At 36.2% G+C, this 26,788-nt stretch overlaps 1 protein-coding gene across 4 annotated transcripts in view; it reads right to left on the bottom strand.

Annotated features, from left to right (window-relative positions):
- kcnh1a (potassium voltage-gated channel, subfamily H (eag-related), member 1a) overlaps positions 1-25,632 on the bottom strand; it is a 52,713-nt gene extending 27,081 nt beyond the window's left edge. The window contains exons 1-9 of one of the 4 annotated variants that reach the window (XM_016529357.1): positions 25,462-25,632; positions 24,373-24,399; positions 21,292-21,415; positions 19,391-19,497; positions 19,021-19,149; positions 18,822-18,940; positions 17,182-17,574; positions 10,146-10,172; positions 7,864-8,293 (exon numbers count right to left, since the gene is read on the bottom strand). In XM_016529357.1, coding sequence (XP_016384843.1) covers positions 7,864-8,293; positions 10,146-10,172; positions 17,182-17,574; positions 18,822-18,940; positions 19,021-19,149; positions 19,391-19,497; positions 21,292-21,415; positions 24,373-24,399; positions 25,462-25,534 — 1,429 coding nt within the window. In that variant the 5' untranslated portion in view covers positions 25,535-25,632. The remainder of the gene's footprint in view (positions 1-7,863; positions 8,294-10,145; positions 10,173-17,181; positions 17,575-18,821; positions 18,941-19,020; positions 19,150-19,390; positions 19,498-21,291; positions 21,416-24,372; positions 24,400-25,461) is intronic. The other 3 variants (XM_016529365.1, XM_016529374.1, XM_016529382.1) reach the window with 3 other exon arrangements.
- Between the last annotated feature and the right edge of the window lie 1,156 nt (positions 25,633-26,788).

The following is a 26,788-nucleotide window of genomic DNA, read 5'->3' as shown; positions in this document are numbered from 1 at the left end:
AAGATCAACGCCTGCTTCGACATCGCTGCCTGTTTAGCCCCGCCCACCGGTTTGCGCACGTAGTGTAAATAACAAGAGATTTCAAACGATAGATGACTCCAAAGACAACCAGATGCTGTGCAGTGCCAAGTTGTGGAAAAACACAGTCTTTGCCTTGCCTTCCTTCTGATCCCAACATTAGGAAAGAGTGGATTAACTTTATTTTTAATGAAGTTCCAGACTGCGTCAGTAAGAACTTGGTCCTTTGTTCACTTCATTTTACCGCGGACTCGTTTACAAACAAAGCACAATTCGACGCAAGTTTTTCCCGAAAGATTGAAACTAAAAGATGATGCAATGCTGACTATATTGGATCCAATGTCGTAACACACAAGTGTGAGTAACTGTTTTTATTACGTGGTCACTATTGCTTTGTCTGTTATTAGAGATCGTTTGATATGTACTGAGTAGTTATGCATGTTAACCTAAATCACATCAGCATCTATCTATGAAGGATGTAGGCTGTCAAACATACACAACAGTAAGCCAATAATAGCAGTGGGCGTTTACTTCAGAGTCTACAATCTGCCGCGCCTATGCAAACAGAGCGTTCTGATGAGGGGGGTTAAAAACAGAACAGAAAATAGCCTATTACTTAAATTCTGATGTTTTTTGATGTAAATATCTTAATAACATTGTAAGTGGACATCAGAGAACAGTACAAAGTAATACAAAAGGCAGTTCATGACCCCCGCTTTCACAACGAAAAACACAGTGGCCTAGCGTGAGCGGAAGCCCTGGCTTAGCGTGAGCTGAGGCTGGGCTAGAGTGAGCTGAGGCCAGGCCGATCCGGCGTTCCACAGCGCGAAGTTGATGTATTTCCTCAGCGACCAGCACAGATCAGCTTTAGGCATGACGAAGCAGATATCGAAGCACACAGCGTCTTCACGACATGGCTGCAGTGTCAACAATACTACAGTGAGAATAAAAGTTACGCCTTCTTTCTTTGCGTGAACATTTGGGCGGCGTTATGCAAATCTTCCCACATAGTGAGGTAGATATGTGGGGGCGTGTTAGAACGAGCCGTTTTAGGTAGGTGTGGCTGACTCTTAACTTTTATAAAGAATATCTCTTTGGATTTGAGACTTTAGTCTTTGCAACTTTACAGATCTTCTTTATGCACCAAGAACTTGTAACACTCCAAAGAGAAAGGAAAAATTGAAATCGCATCATATGACCCCTTTAAGGTTTACAGTGAAGAGGGAATTTTTACTGTTTATTATCTTTTGCAGATCTCACGTCACTTTTCTACATAACCCTTAAAAGTAGACATTTTTGTAATCTTTCACTATGACAGAGAAAAATGTGATTGAATATGTTACTGGACACTAAATTGCTCACTAAAACTTTGTGACTGACACACTGAAATTCCTCCATCCACCCTCTGTTTCTCTCTTTCACACTCTCATTTACTGTTCCCCTTAGCACAGCTAAAGCTGAGGTTTCATGAATTTAACATCTTTTCTAAAAATAGTCACATTCGGGTTATTCTGTTCCTCCTGAAGTACACAACAACTCAAACGAGGAAACGGCATATCGAGCATGTGATTTAGAGTGGAAACAATGACACAGAACCACATTAATCTTACCAGCGTTCATATAGGAGACTTAAATCCACCAAATAACATGCTCTTTCTGTGTGCTCTGTTTAAAACATGCAAGTTCAAGTCATTAGAAGAGGAGCAAAAATCAGCACTAAACCCCAAGGGGACTGTTCTGAGACGGTACTGTACAGCAGGACTCATTAGTGAAAACGTATACATTTTTCACAAAGTTTTGTAGATCTGATGTTTGCACACCTGCTCCGTTCATTAGAAAAGTGCTGCAGCAATTGTCTTGACGTGACACATTCACAACACTGTTTCGGTAAAAGATGCGCACATCACACCGTCTGCTTGAGCTGGGCTGCTGCCAGAGATGGAGAGAGAGAATGAGCGGTAGAGCAAAGAAAAACATGGGGTGGAGGAGATAAGCCTGTGTTAGTGTAATTTGATTAGAGCAGGTGATTAATTGTACTGCCAGCATAATACTTAGGCTCTTCCATCCATCTCTCCCCTCGATTTCTCTTTATCACCCATTTGCTTTGCCAATACAGTATAAAGCATTGTTTCAAATGAGTTCAAATAGTGAAAACTTACTCCTGACCATAACAAACAACAACATTTATATTCAAGTAAATCATATCAGAATCTAAAATTCATGATCACTCAAATGAACTCTTTAGGAAACAACAATCCTTGAATGTAAGAAATAGAATAGTGTTAAAGATTGTTAAAGTTGAGGTTTTAGGCTTTGGTTTTGTTTAAATGAAATGCTGCATCCAGCACGTGCCATGACATACAGCATGTGTCATATTTTCAGTCAGCTGCACACAGTCATCAACACTAATGTGACACTGTTTTGGCAATGTAAAGTCAGCTATAGATGACTAAATGTATAGAAACAGATAATAGAAAAGACCAATCACAAATCCGAATGGAAATTATTCTGAATAGAGTATGCAAATATCAGCACTGTCACTTATATTTTGAGTGCTGAACATTCTGAAAGTCAGAGGGAGATTTTCAAACTTAGAGCTTAAATTTAAATAAAGTACAAAACGCAGAAATAGATGCCTAATGTAGAAATTATCTACAAAAGAAAGTTTATACAGTGTCTGTATAAATTATATTACTGGAAAAGTACACTGTAAGAAAAATATCAGTAAAAAAACAAAACATGACAACGCACTAAAAACTGAAAAGTTTCTCCTTTATGTTTTTTTTTGAGTGTGTGTGTGTGTGTGTGTACAGACAACAATGTTGTCAAAACGATCGTTCACACAGATCCACTAAAGCGAATTAAAATGCTGTAATATCCATGCCAGGCCAGTAGTTGGTGATATAACACTGTAAAATACGTTACACAAACATGTAATAGGCCTATGCATGCGCATGACATCACTGTTTTCACAAATTTGCATTTTTGTAGTTTAATAACAGTATTGTTAACAGGTAACAGTATTGTTTTCAGAAACTTGCACTTTAAAAACCATGTTCATACGTTTCAAAACACCATTGTCAGGTAAATGAGATTCTAGATGAAAACAGTATAGTGTAAACGCCCCTTAAGTTTACAGATATTTCCTTCAACCATAAAACACAACACAATGCAAAGCCTAATTCAAAATACAGGTAAAACACCAGTGGAAAATCAGTGCGGAAAATGAATTCATATTAACACAGAACATTACAGACATTTCTTAGAGTGTACTTTTCATGTTATAAAAGTAATTAAACCTCTAAAATTCAGCTTTAATATTAATCTGTTCATCAGTAATTCAAATGTAATTATCTAGTCATCATTATTATAATTCAAAAGAAAATATCTCACAATTGAAAGCTAACAATTCAGTCCTAATTTTGATCCCTAGAAATTCAGATCTCTTTTGCCTTCTAATCAGCCATTACTAACTCATCCATTGCCGTGACTGATAGCATCAATTCATCTGTTTGTTCAGAAGCACCAATTATCCTCATTAGGTACCGCACTCATAAATATCATTAATATAGTACAATAATACTCATAAATATAAATGTCTTGTCGCTTAATGGATAGTTTATTTGTGCTCAAATAGTATAGCAATAAAATACATATATATCATATATAATACATATATATATATATATATAAATAAAATAAACAGTGTTTTTTGTCACTATTATTGAGATTAGTTAAGTGTTGAGGGTGTATGTGTGTCTTTTATCTGTTGTGTTTCTTCCTTGATTATGTCTGTAAATGAGGAAGAGGTAAAAGAGAGAGAAAAAAAGAGGGAAAAAGGGAAAGAAAATGTATCTGATCAGATGAAACGAGTCCTTGTCAAAAGATTCCCTGTGGCTGTGACTCCATTACAGGAACATGTGACAGAATATTTAATATCTTGACATCTTTGCTTCCAATTGAACTTGCATCATTGCCTACAAAGGGCCATGTGACGGCTCTTTCCGCTCCATGTTTGCAAACACTATAAATCCGTATCAATGTCAGCTGAAAGGTTAGGATGCCGGGGAATTTGGCCAAGGTAAATTGATTAAGCACCAAATCTACTGGAAAACAGGCTCACATTCACTTAGGCAATAAAGAACAGATCAGCCATTCAGGGTGCGTTTTAGCTTCCCATTTCTGGCTGACACGTTCAGTTCACTCTGATGCTGACGGTGTCAGAGTATCAGGGGCATTGAATATTCTGGACAATTTACTCAGCTCGTGACTCTCAAAGTCACTCTTCGTGCAGAATTTTGAAGTTTTTTTTTTCATTTCTATTATATTTCTATTCTATTTAATTTCAGGATATATTTATCATCTCTTAAAACATAGCACCACACACTATTTCATCATTGCCTGCTCAAACTACAGTGCACCATTCTGAAAACATCAAAGTTTAAGCTAAACGCTTTATTTGTCAAATTCATTCAGTACTTTGTGTAAATGAAATGTATTGCGGTAAATTTGTAACTTCCATCATTACTGGGAAGGAAAATGAGGCTGTAATGGATAGTAGCATGAAAAGTAGAAGAAAAAAATAAAGAAAAAAAAGTTCACTGGACAAAAACTCTTGAGTTGTAAAAGCTGTGAGTTGTAAAAAATCACGTAATCTAGGACCTTTATACAGTGTGTGCCATTGTAAAGACTGTATATGGTGTCTGTTCCTCACAGCCATTTTTATCTATGTTAAATTTAATATAACATCTAACCTGACTAAGGTGTACTGGTCAGCTTTTGAGAGAATACTCCAATAGTTAGAAATCAAGCTTCGATCAAGAAATTATATATAATTTTCTTTAAAAAAAATTATTCATTTGTTATGAATTGTTTGTTTTTTGTTTTTGTTTGTTTTTTATTCATATTGTAGTGCATTTTTAATTTTCTTTAGTTACATTTTTTCTATTTATTTTATTTTCATTTTATATTAGTCAACAATATTTTTTAATTCTAGTTTTCAACTTCATAATAGTTTTAGTTGGTGAATTTGGGTGAATTAGAAACCGGATACCTTTTTCCAAAGCCTGAAGACGCAGGATGTAGGAATGAATTCATGCTCAAAATATTGTTTATTGAGAACTTTGCAACTCAATGTGCTATTTAAAAGGTAGATTACAGGATTTCCTATGACTTCTACTCATAATGTTTTGTTAATGTGATCATCAAACTGAAACAAGTCTGAAACATACCTGATAAATCACAACTTAAAACATCAAGTTAAACTATAAGCTATAACCTTATCAATATTCATAAGCTGAGGCTTCGCCCCTTTTGTGACGTCGCAACCTGCGCGCATGCAGTGAAAACACGTGAGGAGCATTAATGCCTCTCGAGGAAATTAATCTGAAAACAAAGAGAGGAAGTTAAGCTATCAATCAAACATGGCAAAACACGAATATTTCACAGTGTTGCGATGAATTTGCATATGCATGCCTCATAAACGCATATCTAATATGTATGAAGTCATTAGCTGACAAAAACTCCTGCAGGAGAAAGATGAAAGCTGCTTCATGTTTGTCACCGGCTCAAAGACCTCTGCACGTGTACATCGGCACACGCACACAGGCGAGCTTCAGAAAGGTATATGTGAGGAAAACAAGCCAGGCATGTATGTTTCTACCTGTTAGTCTGTCTCAGTCGGATTTACATTTTCTATCAGTAAACTCATGCCCCAAGCTAGCGGTTGCCATGGCAACAGAACAGGCATTCCAGCACCTGCTGCCAGCCCTGTTCCCCGAGCAACCCATGAAATCAGCATCTGCACTTCTGATTTGTTTCAAAAGAAAAGATTAATTTCGCTCACAACTTCTCTAGACTGTGGAATAAAGCCCTTGAGAATGATGCAAACGGTGCTCCAATCAAGTGTTTACACTCGGCGCTGATTTAAACTGTCACTATAAACATGATGAAACATCAGCACGATTCAGAAATCTGAAATGCACTTGTGAAACAAAAGCCTGTAAGTTCACATCACCTTGAAGCGTTTGAGAACAGACTGCAATGCGATGCCAGTTGAACATTTTCATTAACTGTTGTTAAATGAGCATAAAACACGACTTATAGACTATTATGTAATGCAACGTGACATGAGCTACAAGAAACAGTTTGAAAAAGAAATGCCTGTGAGCTTCATTGCTAGTTCATGCTGTATATTTACATTGATTTTTTTTCCCTTTATGTGTAATTATGTGATTTGAGTTCCCTGCGGCCATCTGCACATTATAATTACAGAAAAGATATGATTGTACAGAAATGTTCAGTGCAAACTGAGTCATCAACATTTTTAAACTATTTTCCCAGTCTGGCTTTTTCTAATTATTACAGTTCCATAATATTGTGTGTAAATAATTGATAACACTAATAATTAATGGGAAATAAACTAATATTAATTAAATAACAATGATTCATACATTTGTTGCAATATTTATTCATCTTTGTCAATGTTAGTAAATAAAAATGCTAATGTTTATTGTTAGTTCATTTTGGCTGAGGTTCACTAAATAATATTAACAGATACAACTTTTGATTTATGTTAATGTTAGTAAATGTTGGAATTATGTATTATTCACTAATAATGTAATGTTAACAAATGCAACTGTAGCTGACATGAACTATCAATGAATAATACATTATGCACTAAAAACTGAAATCAGTTGTTTATTTAAAGTGACTCGGAACATTATACTGTACAGTATGAAAAATGGATATTCATTTTAAGATTAGCTAAAAATGACATTTAAATTATTAGTGTTTTTACAGATTAACTATACGTGAAGTTTGATAATGACGAAAGTAATTAAATGAAAATATACAAGAAATAAGCATGTACAATGAATTATCTAAATCAATCTAGACTAAGTAAAGAATTACGTAAATACGTTTTTTTTTTCTTGTGACAAAATGGCCTTGTCCTGCATTAAAAAGGTTTAGATAATTGATTTAAATTGTTTTGCCTATTATATTTTGTAACAAAATCTCACACATAAATTCTAGATCCCACCTCTGAACCTATTGATGTTCTGCACTGTATGATTGTTTGCCCAGAAAGCAGCTATGTATGTTTACTCTGAAAATAAGCCTCTCATGAGGGAGTTTCACCATTTAAATAACAGCGTACTGGCAGCTGGTCATGTTTAATAGCACATATAATGGAACTGACTCATTTTCCTCTGAGTGGTGAATCACAGCTCAATGGCAGTGTGATCTGCGAGAGCCCCGCCGTGGATGGCCCTGCAGGCATCATCTCTAGAGTCAACGCTCCATTATTTCGCTCATCTGCCTTCGTAACAAATCACTGTTCAGAACCAAATGAAATGTAGCTGTCTCAGTCAGCAAAAATGGTCACAATTGAATCAAAACACAATTGAAGGCGTAATATGGTCAGAAACAGATCATTTCAAACTGGAAAATATTATGGCAACGTGATATTTGACCAAAGTACCTTCTGTAGCTAAAACCTTTTTCTATGTTAGCCAGTTAGAAAACTTTACCTAGCTATCAAGTTTAAAATGTAGATTTTGCACCCAAATGACACAGAAAACCACGTTTACATTTGCAATGCATAAACATGCATGTAAATGATCAAAAAATCTATAACATTTTTCTATCAACTGGCCTAAAACTTGGCCAGTGGGTCATCATTATTGCTGAGCCCTGAATTTGCTAGCTGAACTAGTTGTACTGCACTAGTTAGTTACTTATACACACAATAATGACTAGTTCTCAAATGATAAACAGACGTATCAACACTGTATTTTTTCATGCACTAGTTTATTAAGAAGTAAATAAAGCTTTTCAACTCACATCCAATCATCATCATGGCCACAGCGAAGATCTTCTCCCCATCTGTGGTTGGAGCGATGTTTCCAAAGCCAATACTGGTCAGGCTGGTCATGGTGAAGTACAGAGACGTGATGTAGACTGAATCTTTCGTAGGTCCACCTTCCCATCTTCCCGTCCCGCTGACGTTGAAGCGATAGGGTGTCCCGATCGTCTCACCCAGCATATAAAGCCAGCTCTCCGGACGTACTTTGTTACGTTCCTCGTCTATGACCTCATAGTCTCCAATGCTGTACCAGATGCAGGCCAGCCAGTGGGCCGCCAGCCCAAACACGCAAACCAGCAGAACCAAAACAGCCGCACCGTACTCGATGTAGTGATCTAGTTTGCGAGCCACCCGGCCCAGACGCAACAGACGAACCACCTTCAGTGAACTAAACAAGCTACTGATACCCTGAGGAAGAGACAGAGAGATAGAGAGAATTAAACATACTGCAAAATATGTTTTCATCCATCCATCAAATATAAACATTATAGGCCGAAGCAATTCTACAGACACGTTTTCTTGAGTCTAAATAAAGTGCATTGTCTCTCTCTTAGCACAGATTCTCTGCGTTTATAAATGTGCACAGGCGTCTGCCAAGCCAACCCTCTGAAATCAACAATACAGAGAGCTGAAACAGCACCTGAGCACCAGAACAAAGAACTCCTCAGATCTGAACAAACACGCTGGAATATATTCAAAAATAACCTAAGTGTACAATCTTTTTCTAAAAGTGCACTTCTGTGTTGTCAAACCATGGTTTTTCCCTATTTTTCCATATTATTTCTTGTCACCAGAGTTTCTGCGATCATTATTCTGACAAACATAAGAGGAGTTGAACCACTTCTAGTTGTAGTGATGACTTAATTTTGAAATTTGGGTGAATTGTTGCTTTATATATTATATATTCCTTATTGGGGGAACTATGAGCGCATGTTCATGAATAAAACAGCTTTCACACACAAGGACATCAATAGTACAGTGGAGACTTGCTTTAGGAAAATGTCCACAACAATAACATTAAATATGTATAATGCCTGTTTTAAATATTCAAGCCAAAATCACCCTGTAACCCTATACTGTATGTGTGTATTTTTTATCTTTCAGATCAGGAATTTATCCAGGGATTTAGTTGGGTAGATATTACAAATACAAATTACATCACTTCTAGTGATTTCATCAGTTCTCTTCGAACAGACACTGAAAAAGAAATGAGGCGCTTTCTTTTTAGCCATTTTGCTATATTAAAAAAAATCTAAGACATTTTGGATAGTATTTGTGCTGCTGCTTTTGATACTACAGTAATTCTGGTCAGTGTCCATGAATTCTTTATTAAAGGGATAGTTCTCCCAAAAATGAAAGTTCTGTCATTATTTACTCACCCTCATGTCGTTCCAAACCCGTATGCTGTTATTTTCTTTGGAGTTTTCATGCAGTTTTTATCCATACAGTAACAGTTTATAGTAATCAACTATGTTAAGTTCAGAAAATTACCCAAAAAATCACCATAAAAAGATTATGTCCATATAATAGCTTTGCATTCCCTCAGTGAATCTTTAACCCGAGAACTGCTAGAAACTATTTCCTGATACAGTTAGTTGAACTCAAGAACCAGATCAGTGAATAAATTATTCTTCTGATCCAGTTCTTTTCAATGAAATGGCTAACTTGTTCAAATGTGTTGTTTTGAACAATTCATTGATGAATTCAACTCACTGTTCAAGTCAATGATCCAGTCTAGTATTAACTACTTATATTTTGGTGTGTTCTTCACACAGTTTTCATTCATGACTACAGATAATCTGTAATAAGTAATATGGACTACTTTTATGGTGCTTTTTGGCCTTATGCGGAGCTTAATAGATGAAGTCACCATTAAGTATTGTATGAATCGGAGCGGCAAAAATGTTTCTAAAATGTATAAAACTTCTCTATTTGTGTTCCAATGACAGCAAAAGAGTGAGTAAATAAATAATAACAGTATTTTTTTTTTAAATATTCCTTTAAACACCCTATCAGCACATCCACAGTTACAAACACTGACACACACAGACACACACACAGACAATACAGTTTAATACACACCAAACAAACATTTAAATGACAAAAAATCATAAAAAAAAGTTTCTGTTGACTGATTTGATTAGAAACATGAAATAATAGACTATGGTCTAATACTGCTTTTGGTTTACATCAGTGTCTGATTGATGCCCTGAGGCACAGCATATCAATCAAATGCCGAGTTTTGAGATGAAAGGCCTACTTGAGTGACAGCTCGATGATTCCAGTTCTTCATTCGCCCACAACAAACACAGGCAGTGCAAGGGACATGCAAAAAGAAAGAGGGATGAGGAGGAAAAAAACAAAAAAACAAAAGAGAGTGACAATGGTCAACAGAAGAATATGTGAACAGTCATTGCAAACAAAAGCATGGCGCTTTGAATCAAGAGTGAAAAAGCAGAGCCTGGACTGTTAGTGAGATCACAGGCATCGCAGACATTAATAATCAAGCTTCCGCTGCAAAGGCAATGCGAAACGATGACAGATGTCTCTGTGAAATCAGACGAGGGTTATGCAACATAAGATAATTATGCAAACGAAAGTTTTGAAATGAAACACCTGAGGAGGATTTTGATTATTAAAAACCACACAGTTCTCCCTGTAGGCCATGAAAATATGTATTCAAACAAAACAATGTGTGTGTGTGTGTGTGTGTGCGCGCGCATGTATGCTTGGTCCTTGTGTTTGTCCTTTGAGAGAAAGAAATATTGGTTGCATTCCACTTTGCATTCTCTTATTCACTAAAAGTATGTCCTGTGTGTCATTTGCTGATGGGAATGTGCGCACTTTTGAGTATGTAGTAAGATAGTATGTCATAGTGTGTTAGTTTGCGGCATTTTTAACTTAAACATAGATGCACATTTCCCATTCAAGCAATTTCAGCATACAATGATCTGCAAAGCACTAATGCTGCCTTTAGGTTATGTTGGAATAATGATGTATGAGATGAATACTCATTAATGGCACCACAATGTCATAATTACCAATGAGAAGCTGTGGATTTTCTTCAAGCGTTGGGGGGGGGGGTTAATTATGATGGAAGGCTCACTGATATTATTGTGATAAATCTTGGTAGACAATACTGTTCATTGAGGCATTTTATGAGGTGACAGGCTTGTGTGGCAAAACTCCATTTCCCATCATTCCCTGTGGCAGCATAAGAACACTAAAATACATGCACTACCATTCAAAAGTTTAGGGTCAGTAAAATTTATCTTTTTATTTAGAAAGAACAAGGATGCATTCAATTGATGAACAGTGAATATTCTATTTCAGTTAAAGGGTGTTCTTTTTAACTTTCTATTCTTCAAAGAATCCTGAAAAATGTATCATGGTTTCCACAAAAAGCAGCATAACTGTTTTCAACATTGATAATAAGAAGAAATGTTTTTGAGCATATTAGAATGATTTCTGGAACATGTAACACTGAAGACTGGATTAATGACTACTGAAAATTATGTTTTGCCATCACAGTAATAAATTACATTTTAAAATACATTGATATAGAAACAGGTTATTTTAAATTGTAAAAATATTTCACAATATTACTGTTTTTACTGTATTTTTAATCAAATAAATACAGCCTTAGTGAGCATGAGACTTCTTTCAAAAACAAAACTAACTTTTTTTTAATTGTACCAAAAATGAAACAAAAATTGTACCAACCCCAAAGCTTTGATTAGTATAGATCAGTTATAACCTAATGTACATTTATTGCATTTTATTTTCTTATTCTAATGCTAAACACACTCTTTTTGTCTTTATCAGGCAATGAAAACGATGGAAATTTAAACTAAATTAAAATTGTCCAATGCTCCTATTTAATTCTAACCACCTGAACACACATCATGTCAATATTACGAACATCAGGAGGATTGCATAATCCCAACTTTGCATTCTATGTATACTGTAGTATGGGCAGTGCAAAATAAAATCTAGCCATTTCTTCTTTTTGCAGACAGCTTTCCACCAAAGAAAATACATTCAAAAGCTGCACTGGCTTCCTAATGTAAATAAACAAATAAACCTCAGTGTGAACTTAAGTTTACCAGCCGCTTCCTCCTCTGTTTCAAATAGAAATCAATCAGAAAGCAAACACCAGACAGAGTGCATTATTCTCCATCAGAAAGTCGTCACCTCAGGATCTAATTCGCCTTGTGTTGCATAACTCTCTAAGGATGCCGTTATTTATGGTGGTGCTCTGTTCTTTGGGCTGGTTCTGCTGAGCTCAAAGCCCGGCAGCGTGCACAGACAGATCTGATGGAACATCCTCCAAAAAAATATATTTATGAATCTTAACCTGCCAGGAAGGTCTCAAAAATACCGCACACAAATTCAAAGCAGTCCACGCATGTGTGATGATTTGCAAATGCAGATTCAACGATTCATAAATACATGTAACATCATTCATAAATGTGGATTGTTAATTAATTCAAGAACTTGATATATACATATTTGTGTAAACATTTTAAATTTATTTAGGTAAGATGCTTTTGTGTGAGCATTTGGGGAAATATTCATGCTTTTACTTCTGTATTTATGAATTGTGTTTTGAATTTACGAATCAGATTTTGTAAATGTAAATTGTGCTGTGCATTTATGAATTTTGTTTTATAAATGTATTATTTTTGAGGCCGATCTGGCTCCATACCTTTTCTCTACATTTTGGCACTTCTATAAGTCTATAACATACTTTGGTAAACATTTCTCAATTATAGTGTAAAACAACACCCTTTTTTACCTTGTTAAAAACAGCTCTGTTCACAGCGACTCGTTTCGGTGCATGTTGGGTGGTTGTGTACAGGTTTCAGTTCAAACATGTAAAAGTGAATTTTGCATCCGATGACCCCTTTAAACTGGAACATAACATGTATTTTGAAAAATTAAATGAATTAAATGGTGAATTTTCATTTCATGCCGACTTTAAATTTGAGTAAATGATGACCCAATTTTCATTTTCAGGTGAACTGTCCCTTTAAGCACAAATCATTTTTGAAAGCTGTGGAATGCAGGTGTGACGGCAGTTAGTGCATCGGGCAGAGAGATTGTGCTCATCCTCTGTGCAGTGGTGGAAATTGATTGTGAGTTCAATTAAATGCAGACAGACAGCAAAATCGTTATACGGTCAGAGATTGATCCAGAGCAATAGCTTCATCCAGTACACCGATTCCTACCTCACCAGCACAGAGAATCACGCACCATCGATTCAGTCCCCAACTTTACCATAAAATCACCCGTATCCAGCGAGTGCAAAAGACAGACACAGAGAATCAAAGTGAGGTGCACAAATACTTCTACTCAAAAGCACTCAAATGCTTTAAATAAAAATTCAAACTGTAAATACGATAGCATGGAAATGAACTCTTAGCCCAAGATCAGTGAAAGGGTTTGCGTGCTTCACTCTCACGCGTCCCGATCAATATTAATTAACACCAAAGATTTGCTCCATTACAAGCTCAAATACTATCCCTCACACAAAGCACTCAGACAAATGATCAGTTTAATGTTGCAGGGCTGTTATACCACCACTTGTAAAGATACGCAAGGTTTAATAGCTATTCCGAACAGGTGTTTTGAGGTAAATATGAAAAAAAAATCACAAAGTGTGTCTATGTATGAATACTTTTGGATTTAGTTTTGTTTATTTTTTGCTGTGCTTCCCCTTGGTGCATTTAAAATAAAATCTGAAGATAGTTACGAGCAGACCCTAGGTAGCAACTTATTAAGATCTCCCCTAGACTATTGAGTTGTAACATCAATGCTAGCTAGGTTTTCTCTGTAATGAGAGCCAGCAGGGTAGTCCAATGCTTTTCTTCAGTTCTTCCTTTCTTAAAGGCATTATTCATGTCTATTACCAGGCCCGCATGGGACAAAAATGTTTTCCACTTCCCCTGTCCCTTGTGTGTTTGTTTATTGTAAATTTTTTGTCTGATCTGATAATTCAGGTCCCCATACACTAGGTTTGTAGTACTCACAGCCTAGTTTTATCAAATTTAAATCCATTCAGCTTAACTGCACCAATTTCCTCACAAATCAGCGTAGACCAAGGCAGATAAACTGATTCAGAATCTCTCCAGAGATTTACTTTATGACACTGATCTGAGGTCAGGCTTGCTGGATAACTGCCACTAGAATAGTTCGAAACAGAGCAGATGCTACACAGAATTCGAAGAAGTCTTACGACAAACAATTAATGCAGTAAATTTAAAGGTCATGCGTGTCGCTTTTTAAATGCCTTAAATAAGGTCTGTAGCTAATGCAAGATCAAGATATTTTCTCGTTTAATCCTATGAGATAAAATACATCAGAAATATGTGTAAAAGGCTAAATGTGACTACAGAGGAAAACTCATCCAACTAGTAGATTTTAAATGTGGTTTGTTTATACTCTAGCTTTTTGCCTCTGTTAATTGTAATTAGCTGTGTTGGTAATTTGTGAAGATTACCCTAATGAACAGGATGTGTAAGAATAATAAACTTTACTTAGTCACAGAACTTTCCTGCAATATCCAAATCCAGTGGAAAAATCCTATTGCTAATTTCCAGGTCGGCCTACAAAAATATACATATTTGTAGCAGGGATTATTTGCTTGCCTGACCAATGGCAGAAAGTGAAAAACCTGTATAATTTTTACAATTATACTGTAATTATAGTACACTAGGTGGCGAATTTTACCTTGACTATATTAGTAATATCTAAAAGATAATCTTTCTGTTCACTTGCAAACTCCTTAAAGGGATAATTCACCCAAAAATGAAAATTACCCAGTGATTTACCCACCCTTCAAAAAAAGCCATCCTAAATGTATATGACTTTTTCTTTCAGAGTTTTTTTTTTTTTTCTCAATTTGTTTTTGGCATTTTTGTCTTTTCTTTAGATAGGACAGTGTAGTGAGTGACAGGAAGCGATGTAGGGGAGAGAGAGAGGGTGCCACGAGCCGGTATTGGAACTCGGGACGCCCGCAGCGCAACGGTGCTATAGAGGGCTATCGGCACCGACCAATACAATTATTAACCCTCAGAGACTTCTACTCAAAAGCACTCAAATGCTTTAAATAAAAATTCAAACTGTAAATACGATAGCATGGAAATGAACTCTTAGCCCAAGATCAGTGAAAGGGTTTGCGTGCTTCACTCTCACGCGTCCCGATCAATATTAATTAACACCAAAGATTTGCTCCATTACAAGCTCAAATACTATCCCTCACACAAAGCACTCAGACAAATGATCAGTTTAATGTTGCAGGGCTGTTATATCACCACTTGTAAAGATACGCAAGGTTTAATAGCTATTCCGAACAGGTGTTTTGAGGTAAATATGAAAAAAAAATCACAAAGTGTGTCTATGTATGAATACTTTTGGATTTAGTTTTGTTTATTTTTTGCTGTGCTTCCCCTTGGTGCATTTAAAATAAAATCTGAAGATAGTTACGAGCAGACCCTAGGTAGCAACTTATTAAGATCTCCCCTAGACTATTGAGTTGTAACATCAATGCTAGCTAGGTTTTCTCTGTAATGAGAGCCAGCAGGGTAGTCCAATGCTTTTCTTCAGTTCTTCCTTTCTTAAAGGCATTATTCATGTCTATTACCAGGCCCGCATGGGACAAAAATGTTTTCCACTTCCCCTGTCCCTTGTGTGTTTGTTTATTGTAAATTTTTTGTCTGATCTGATAATTCAGGTCCCCATACACTAGGTTTGTAGTACTCACAGCCTAGTTTTATCAAATTTAAATCCATTCAGCTTAACTGCACCAATTTCCTCACAAATCAGCGTAGACCAAGGCAGATAAACTGATTCAGAATCTCTCCAGAGATTTACTTTATGACACTGATCTGAGGTCAGGCTTGCTGGATAACTGCCACTAGAATAGTTCGAAACAGAGCAGATGCTACACAGAATTCGAAGAAGTCTTACGACAAACAATTAATGCAGTAAATTTAAAGGTCATGCGTGTCGCTTTTTAAATGCCTTAAATAAGGTCTGTAGCTAATGCAAGATCAAGATATTTTCTCGTTTAATCCTATGAGATAAAATACATCAGAAATATGTGTAAAAGGCTAAATGTGACTACAGAGGAAAACTCATCCAACTAGTAGATTTTAAATGTGGTTTGTTTATACTCTAGCTTTTTGCCTCTGTTAATTGTAATTAGCTGTGTTGGTAATTTGTGAAGATTACCCTAATGAACAGGATGTGTAAGAATAATAAACTTTACTTAGTCACAGAACTTTCCTGCAATATCCAAATCCAGTGGAAAAATCCTATTGCTAATTTCCAGGTCGGCCTACAAAAATATACATATTTGTAGCAGGGATTATTTGCTTGCCTGACCAATGGCAGAAAGTGAAAAACCTGTATAATTTTTACAATTATACTGTAATTATAGTACACTAGGTGGCGAATTTTACCTTGACTATATTAGTAATATCTAAAAGATAATCTTTCTGTTCACTTGCAAACTCCTTAAAGGGATAATTCACCCAAAAATGAAAATTACCCAGTGATTTACCCACCCTTCAAAAAAAGCCATCCTAAATGTATATGACTTTTTCTTTCAGAGTTTTTTTTTTTTTTCTCAATTTGTTTTTGGCATTTTTGTCTTTTCTTTAGATAGGACAGTGTAGTGAGTGACAGGAAGCGATGTAGGGGAGAGAGAGAGGGTGCCACGAGCCGGTATTGGAACTCGGGACGCCCGCAGCGCAACGGTGCTATAGAGGGCTATCGGCACCGACCAATACAATTATTAACCCTCAGAGCCGTGTGGAGCAATTTTTATGACGGATTGATGCACTTTTATTGAACTTTTAAATCTTAAACCCCATTCACTGCCATTACAAATCTTGGAAGAGCCAGGACATTTTTTTAATATAACTCTGATTGTTTTCGTCTGAAAGAAGAAAGTCATATACAGCTAGGATTGCTTGAGGGTGAGTAAATCATGGGGTAATTTTCATTTTTGGGTGAACTATCCCTTTGGCACATCTTACATAAAGTGCATGTTCCTCTCTCTGAATTATTGCAGTCTGCTGCTTTTTAAACATGTCGTATATATACATATCTCCTTGCTTTAAACACTGTGAGAAACAAGCAATAAACTTCAGTATACTGGAAAACCAGAGCAAAAACAATGAGCCGACATAACAGACATTTCGATCTTATCATTGATTATTAATCCTTTTTTCATGTTTGTTTGCTTGTGTGTGTGTGTGTGTGTAAATAAATTTGTGTTTTGTACTGACCTCGTCCACGTTCTCAAAGGCGTTGATGACATCATAAGGCAGACAGGACAACAGGTCAATCACAAACCAGGTTTTCAAGTAATTCATGCGAATCAGTTTCGGGTCTGATATCACTTCCCCAGCCGGGCCCACGAACGTGGTGTGGAAATTTAGTACAATATCTACCAAAAAGATCACATCCACAATGCTGTCCACAACCAGCCAGGTGACGTTGTTCTGCTTGGTTTTGAATGAGACATTGTATGGGACCATGATGGCGGTGTAGAAGGTGAGAATGAGGATGACCCAGTCCCATGTGGTCTTAAAGGCACAGTAGTGCAGGATGATGTGAGGAGGGGTCTTGGGTGTCTCTTGTTTGTACTGGGGCAGGATGTCTGAGCCCAGCTGGAGAACCTGTGTGAGAGAGAGACAGAGAGAGAGAGGCAGCGGATGGATGGTCGTTTATCTGAGTGGAGAGGAAGAGCAATGACCCGTCTCGGCTTACAGGAGACTCACCTCAAAGAAAAATCGCATCCTGTTAAACATCTCATCTCGTCTGTTTAACAAATACAGATGAAGCCTTGTCACTGACTAAAATGTATTTTTAATGGACATTTTGGATAAACCATGCTAGAATAAATGTATGCTAACATTATGTATTATTGAAGAATGAATGGACACATACCTTGAAGATTTAGTTTTACTTATCTAGCACTAAAAATACTTTCAATTAATTAAATAACGTGTTAAATAAAAATGTTCATTTATTTGATTTTTACTGTCAATTTTAGGTCGATACCACATAAAAAAAATTACCAAACACTTAAAATTTTTAAATTTAATTTAAATAAATGCAAATCAATATATTAACTTACTTCATATAAATAATTTAAATACATTTCAAATGTATTTAAGATGTAACATTTCATTTAAATATATTCATTTAATTTTTTTTATTATTTTCATATCATTGTACATGACTCTGGAATACTTAATTCTGATCGGCCAATTGTGACATTCAGCTTAGAAATATTTCTGAATAATGACCGTTGTGAATGGAAACACTGTATAACAATCTCTCTGCTATCTCTACAATTAATATAGTATAATTCTCCCTTTACTTATTTATTGCAAATGATTGGCTGGAGCAGATTATATACAGTAGTCAGTTTATATTGGTCATATCATATTATATAGTTATTTATTGTCTACTGCCACCATGGATTAAATAACTAAAACAAAACTAATTTGGCAGCTCCATTGCATGACAGCTTTTATGTGATATTAGTATAATTAGCTAGGCCTAGAATAGAAAGTAAATAAATATATCATATGTGACAGATGATGAATTCATTATGAGGCATTTTTGGCCGCCACATTTAAATTTCTAGGTCTTTTCTTCACATTTGGTGGCACTTTTGTCCCAAAGTTCTGTTAAATTCCTGACCCTGCTTTGTAAACTATTAAAAAATGCCCCATATATCTTATTAATCTCCCTGCTGGAGGAGTGTGTGTACTGGAAACACAGTGCGAGAGGATAGCCTTCCTAGTGTTAGTTTGATCTTTGACACGGATGGATGCAAACACATGCTGATACACACCAGAATCACTCACAGGCGTAAAATGAAATGTATGAGACTGACATACACACTGAGACATACCTCTGCAAGGCGCGAGTGTTTATGTACATTCTCTCCTTTATGTACGGTGGGCTGCAGTTGTTGCAGGACCCCTCTACTGCTGGTCAGAGCCCTGGTCAGACGAGCAAACTTCCCCCATCCTGAACACAGAAATTATCCACATTTAACATTCACTCTCAAGTGCACAAATGTTCATGAAATACATCTGAACAACACGTACCTTTGGAGGAGTCATCTTCAATTGGTTGTTTGAATGCTGTTATGTCACTAAACGTACACAGGAAGAGCACAACCTTCTCCTGTTCATTTCGTATAGGTGCTATTTTCACAAAAAACCAAACCGGCATTCCTGGAAAAACACAACCACGCACATTTAAACATGCCGTAAATCTGTGACAGATAATATGTCGGGGGAGAAAAGTTATTTTTCTACTGAAGAAAAAACTGTCTTGTCTCTGTTTTACACATTTATGCATATTCATTAATATATTAGCATAACACATTTATGCACCAGGACTGCTGTGTTCCTGCTCCCAGTTGTGTGTGCATCTGTGTGTGTGTGTGTGTGTGTGTTTGTGTGCAATGCTCACTGTTTTTCTTGTACATCAAGATCTCAAACGAATTAATCTCATAGTTCTCGAAAGTCAGCCGAACTTTCTCACATGTGTCCTTATCTGTGAGCTCTCCGTACATGAAGCTGAGACAAAAAAAGAAATGTAAAACACAATCAGAAGCAGACAGTTTTCAAGCAGAATTTCACTTGACTTTATTTTAAAGGTTGACTAAAAATACAATTCTGTCATCATTAACTTGTGTCATTCTAAATCCATTTGACTTTCTGTTTTCTGTAGAACACAAAAGGAGAAGTGTAGTAGAATGTTGATGCTGCTCTTTTGAATAAAATACAAGTGACCAGGGGCTGTCAAATTCCAAAAGTGACAAAAAAGTGCCATGATAAAAGGTCATATATGACAACATTGACAACATATGCTATTTTTATGGTGCTTTTGAAGCTTGGCAGCCCCAGTCACCATTCACTTTCACTGAGTAAAAAAAAATACCATGCTAAATTTCTACCTTTGTGTTTCACAGAAGAAAGTAAGTCAAATGGGTTGAAAATCAGAACACCCTGAGTGTAGTTAAATGGTCATAACATTAATTTGTCTGTTGCTTAGTGGATCTTTTGAGTCATGATGAGTGGACGTTTACTGAAAACTAGTCCAGCTTTGCTTTACTATAATGAGAGAGGCAGAGAGGGAGGAATGATACATTCGAGAGACTCTACAAATGCATTTCTCTTTGAGACATCTGGAGCTGTAACGCTAATGAGCGTGTGATCTTGTGTTTGGCATATCAAGGTAAAGTAAGAGTTCAAAGCTGGCTGGCTCAACAACTAACCACACAGAAGACAGCCACTTTCACCCTTTCAACTCTATTTTTAACATTTACTGTAACATCTGCAAAAACTTCCACATAGGAAATAAAAAAAAATAAAAAAAATTTACATAAGGCATATGTAACAGAATACATTCTTACAAATTCATTTCTGTGTTTATTCTGCTACATACTCTAGCATTCAAACTTTGCTGTCAGTACATTTTTTATGTTTTGGAATTAGACTCTTATGTTCAACCAGGCTGTATTTATTTTAGCCAAATTACAATTAAAACGGAAATATTGAGAAATATTATTACAATTTAAAGTGTTTTCTATTTTAATATATTTAAAAATTTTATTTATTTCTGTGATGGCAAAGCTGGATTTTCAGCAGCCATTACTCCAATTTTCAGTGTCAAATAATCATTATAAACCACTGTCACTTTTGATCAATTTAATGCATCCTACTAAATAAAAGTATTCATTTCTTAAAAAAAAAAAAATTATTATTTACTGAAATATATTTATTATTTACTTATTTTGCACTGTTACTTTCCCATATTCCTCTCTACATCGTGTGTAGTGTAGTACTATATGCTGTACTGTATTGTATTGCATATTGTAATATAATATTGCACTGTACATATACTGGGTTGTATTGTGGGCATACTTCATTACAAACAATATTGTACTATCTTGTATATTATGTTATCTAATACGGTATTTAATACTGTAAATGGTAAATTTCTCACAATTCTCACTATTAACTAGTTGCTTTTTAGCATGCCTATTATTAACATATTGGCTGTTTATTAGTGCTTATAAAGCACATATTCTGCATGGCCATATTCTACATCCCTAATCCTACCAAATACCTAAACTTAACAACTACCTTACTAACTATTAACAAGCACCAAATTAGTAGTTTATTGAGGCAAAAGTTGTCGTTAATGGTTTGTTAATAGTGAGAATTGGACCTTAAAATAGTGTGACCACTGAATTCAAGCATCTTTCTACAAGAAGTTGCAGTTCTCTCTTTTATAAAGAAAATATGATCAATATGATGGGATATAAAAACTAGTACATGAAACCAGCTCTGTATGAAGTCTGATACCTGCATGTGCTGCTTTTCTGCATGACCTCAGCACGGTGGTAGCCGGACAGCTTACAAAAGCCATCATTACTGTAAACGATGGGCCAGTCTACGATCTGGGCATTTCCCAACACAAAGTTTGTGTCTGTGGAAAGAGCACAGGAGGGTGTGGGGAGGAAGCAGGTGAGAGGAACCAGGCACAAGGTCAACGGTAAGAAAACTAGAGGTCGGTCATTATGGTAATGTCACATGAGGCAGGATGGGCGGACACTGTCACGGCAGCCGAAAGCCACTGATCTGACATGTTTATGACAACACTGAGAACTTCAGCTTCATTTTTACTGCTCTGTACCCAAGATGGTAATGCACAGTAGTTTCACATTATACTCTCACATTACCGTACAACCCCACTCAAACTAAAATATGTTTATCTCTACATGTTCCTCTGGCACCCTATTGTCTAGATTCAGTTCCCTGCCTTTTAAGGTTTTTCTTGTTAAAGTGAACAGAAAGAAACATGTATTTGGTAGTCTCAGCCTCAAACAGCCCACAAACCACCCACAGATTGTTGTGATCCATATTGCATTAAATCATTGACATATTTGGCTGAAAAACATTGGTTTAAATATAATTGACTGGGTTTACTGTAACTAATGGGAGTCAGGGTGCATGGGTTTGTGTTTGAAAGTCTAAGAAATAACTAATTGCTGGATTTGCCAAAGTTTGCGGGGGTTGTAGTATCAAATCTTTTAAGGTTTTCAAGAGTTTTGTTTGAAACACTTAAGCAAGTGAACAAGATATGCTTGATCACGCATGTATATTCCACCTAAACTATCACTGTTACATCAATTTAAAAAAAATCTTGTCCTATATATCCCACCACAATAAACAGCTGTGGTTGGTCATAAACATGTATCCCATTCCTGGTTTTTGGCCACTACTGTTCAAAAGTTTGGGGTCATAAATTAATATTTTTATTCAGCAAGAACACATTAAATTGAAAAACGTTACAAAAAAGACATGGTACAAAATGTTACAAAAGATTTATATTTCAAATAAATGCAGAACTTTTTATTAATCAAATAATCCTGAAAAAGGTTTGACAGTTTCCACAAAAATATTAAGCACAACTATTTTCAGCACTGATAATAAGAAATGTTTCTTGAGCACCAAATCAGCATATTAGCATCTCTGAAAAAACATATCATATTCAATATCATAATGTGACACTGAAGACTGGATTAATGGCTGCTGAAAATTCAGCTTTGCCATCTCAGAAATAAATCAAAATATTAAAATGAAAAACCTGTTTATTTTTTTTTCATTGTAAAAATATTTCACAATATTACTGGTTACTGTATATTTAATCAAATAAATGCAGCCTTGGCAAGCAAACGATACTTTTTTCAAAAACATTTTAAAAATCTTACAAACCCCAAACTTTTGAAAGGCACTGTGTATTCCTATAGCACCAACATTCTGACTGAACAAAATTAACTTCTTTGTCACCCATAATACTGTGAGAAAAGCTAAAACACACAACCTGATACCTTCAGCATCTTCACAAAACTTTCAAGCACTATCTTCATGCTACATCTCTCATTAATCCTTTCATTGTCCAAATCTTTTTTTTAGACAGAGTCAGTTTGTGTTGTTCTGGAGTATCACAGCCATTATCAATTAGGCCTATACCGGAACTTTCACTCTTGTGTGTATTATCCAAAAGCCTGTGTTGAAAACTCTCTGTGCCAGGGTCATCTGTAATGGGCTCCATCTCTGTAACCTTGCTTTAACCTTTCGTCTGATGTCTGTCAATGTTAGTTTGTTAGTGGCTAGTGTGTTAAGCAGGCTATCAGGCTGATTAGCTGACAGTAGTGATTTAGCGGCTGCTGACTAAGCCAGTAGCACTTTTAACAAAGTATATATCAAAGCTTGAGCAAGCTCACCGTAACACTATACAACCTGTAATGCGATATAAAAGAATTAGAAACTGTAGTCTGTCACAAATGAGGGACAGTGAAGACCTTTCCAGTATTTAACAGCAAGAAATTGCCTTTATATAAGCATTGTCCTTATGTAATATGTAAACTGTAAACAGCATCATGACTTTCATCAGTCTCACAGCCTTTATTTACATATTTACATGCAGTCGGGTTCATAAAATTCAGGATTTTGTATGATCAATGTCACAGATTTGTTTTTTTTTTGTTTACTTAGAAACATTTCATATTCATTTTACCTCACCGCATTTGTTTACATTTCCTGTTAAAATTACTGTTTATTTCAAGGTTTAAATTTGATTTTGAATCCCAGACTTTTGACCCCTACTGCATATCAACATTAAAACGAATTTAGATCTAAAATAAAACAAAATAAGCTCAGATAGATTTTGTTTTTCATTATAAAATATGTCCTTCACCTCATTCAGACATAATAACATGAATGGCAACATTTTTCACTTTGACTGCACATATGATTTAAACACAGACAGACATTTCATCTTACTATGGCTAATGCTTGTGGAGGGTAAAGGTGAGATGAGCAAATGTGTAAGGGCAGCATCAGAATCACAAGTGAAGGGAAACTCAGATCTATGATATCAATTGATTTAAAAGCATGGTGGTGGATTTGCCACAGAGCACAGTTCTCCTCTACTGAGCATAAACACGGGAAGTTCACTCGACAAACTAAAACAAACACACACACGCACCACTATGGAGGAAAAACGTTCCATGCCAACATTTGTTATTTTACAGCAAGTGCTGTCAGCGCTGAATGAGGGCCAGGGAGCAACATCTGCGTGGTTATTTTCACCATAACTAAGCAGCTTTGAAATATCAACAGCACTGTTGAACCACTTTAACACTAAACCACAAAAGAGTTTAATCAAACTTTTTGTTCAAATTCAGACTATCCATTTGTAAATTAACAAAAATTGTTATAGAACAATATTTAATGTCGAAAGGGAACTAGAAAGAGAGAGAGAGAGAGGGAGGGAGGGAAGGAAAGACAGAAAGAAAAAGATAGAGAAAGAGAGGGGGAGAGATAATGGAGGGATGGAAGAGGTTAAAGCACAAGTGTTCTGCTCAGTGAGGTTTATACCTGTGTGTCTATGTGATAATGTCCAAACTGGAAGTTAAAGAAAACAGAAAAAGAGTTAAATAATACACAAACACCATAGAGGAAGAGGAATTTATCCTCATGCTCTTCTCCAAGACGTCCAGTTAACCCATATGACCAAGCAGGTCATACAGACATCAATGTTTTCAGAAGTTAATAGAAGTCCTACTTAAATGAAAAAGTACATCTTTCTTAAAGCTTAGAGATCTCTCTACTGGGGTTCAATGCAGAGGTGGTGTCCACTGGGCAGTTGTGGACATCTGATGTTCGATTAGTTTTAAATGGCCATATGCATGCAACAAAACCGCATGAATAAGAAAAGCGGTCCTGATGTATACACATCAATAAAAGAGATCTTGGATTCTATTTTAAAGACCTTACAGAGGGTGCAAGAACACCGTCTGATCTCGCAGATAGTGTTGGTGAAGATCCTCATCCAGTTTTCAACCTTTCAGCACTCTTAAATATTAATTGCTATTAAATATTAATTTAACCTAAAGTTGTTCTCTATCCCACAACATGCTGATGGAAGGATGTATGAGAACAACTCAAATGGGAACGAGCAGCTGTCACGCAGAGAATACAGAACAACATTTCAATGTTCCTGCAGCCCATTAGGCTACTCTTTATTAAGTATTTTTATAGGCCTAATTACTATAGCTTAATGTAAAAATAAATTATGCATTATGTAAATAAATTAGCCTATATATAGCCTATTTATATGTAATTTAACAAAAAATCTAGAAAAGAATTGTACTTTTAGAACTGTTTATTTAACGTTTTTTCGTAAAATCAAATAAGAAATAACGGATAAATTCTATAGTAAAACATCACTATAGAATGCGCCTGCATAACGTTTTTCCCCCGCGTGAACAGACACCTTTAACTTTCTAGTTTGTGTTGTTATTTAAGTAGACTATATTGTCAAAAGTACGTTGTCTTTATGTAAAGGTTTCTTCTAAGTCTTTTACTTATGTACCCAAAAGTTTTTCTTTCTTTCTTTTATCTGCGACACTACCGCTGATACTCTTTCTGTATGTGCGCTGCTTTGGATGTGGTGGTGCGTCTTACCGTTAGACCGTCGGACAATATTTTCCAGAAAAGTGTTTTGTGGGGCCACTAGTCCTCTGCGTCCCCCGGCCATCACGGCGGGTCATGCGCTCCTATGAGAGCCCGGACCGGTATCAGCATAAAGTACCCACACACGTCTCCGGTGTGTCTGCCGTCCACATGCCGCTGCCGCATCCAGTGATGTGTGGACCCAGGGCTCTCCTCACGCTCTCCTCTCCTCCACCCCTTTGAGCCTCCACCATCGGCTTCAACTGGCGAAACAGCGCCATCTATTGACTCGTGTGAGGCAGCAGGTGTCCCAATGTGAATCAATAGATGGCGCTGATTCGTCATAGTAGACGTTGGCAGTGCGCAGTAAAAATTTACTTGACGCCATCTGCTGGTGGATGTACTATTTCTTGCAACACTTTTCGTCTTTGTAAACTAGGAAGAATTCAAAGGGATGGTTCGCCCAAAAATGAAAGTTCTGTTATCATTTACTCACCCTCAAGTTGTTTCAAACCTGTATTAATTTCTTTCTTCTGTTGAACATAGAAGAAGATGTTTTGAAGGATGTGGGTAACCAAACAGTTGCTGGTCGCCACTGAGAAACAGTAGATCTTGGTGTTGTCACCCAAAACAGCAATAAATTTGGATCCTGCACAACATGGGTTTGGTCATTAACCATAAAAACATAAATATAATGATATTCCAAAAAAGAGCAACCACTACAAATATAGCTTCAAGCTAGATAACAAGTCCCTAGAACATACTCAAAACTACCTGTGTATTAATATCAGCAGCACCACTGAAAACGTCAACAAGGCTGTGGATGTCTTCAGAGACATGGCACAAAGGGCATTATGTATCAAAACTGAGACCCCTACCAGAATCTGGCTATAAATAATCAAACCTGTTACAGACCCCATTGCGCACTATGAATGTAAAGTCTGGGGCCTCACCATCCAAAAATCCACCAACTGGGACAAACTCCAAGTAGAGACTCTGCAGGTGCAATTCTGCTTTTATGGTTGAGGAAAAACTCCCATAATAACAACAGAACCAAAAAAAAGCACTTATAATAAAAAATGAAAATGGAGACCTACATCTCATGAAATCAAATTCTTAAATTTGAATAACTTATTATAGAATCATATTATGATGTGTTGTTAAATTCATAATTTGTTCCAATTGATGAATTTAACAGCTTGTCATATAATGACAATCTTAATAACAAGATTTCTATTGCATTTAGTTCACATTCTGAGACAAAACATTCATATTTTCAGGCTCCACAATAAGGCTTAACAGACATCCTAACTTGTACCTTGCTGCAGTCACAAGCAAA

Source organism: Sinocyclocheilus rhinocerous, unplaced genomic scaffold, assembly GCF_001515625.1.
Source record: "Sinocyclocheilus rhinocerous isolate Xijiao unplaced genomic scaffold, SAMN03320098_v1.1 scaffold432, whole genome shotgun sequence".
In the NCBI taxonomy this organism is placed as follows: domain Eukaryota; kingdom Metazoa; phylum Chordata; class Actinopteri; order Cypriniformes; family Cyprinidae; genus Sinocyclocheilus; species Sinocyclocheilus rhinocerous.
The sequence above is the reverse complement of the archived record's forward strand: the minus strand, read 5'-3'. Positions and strand labels throughout refer to the sequence as shown.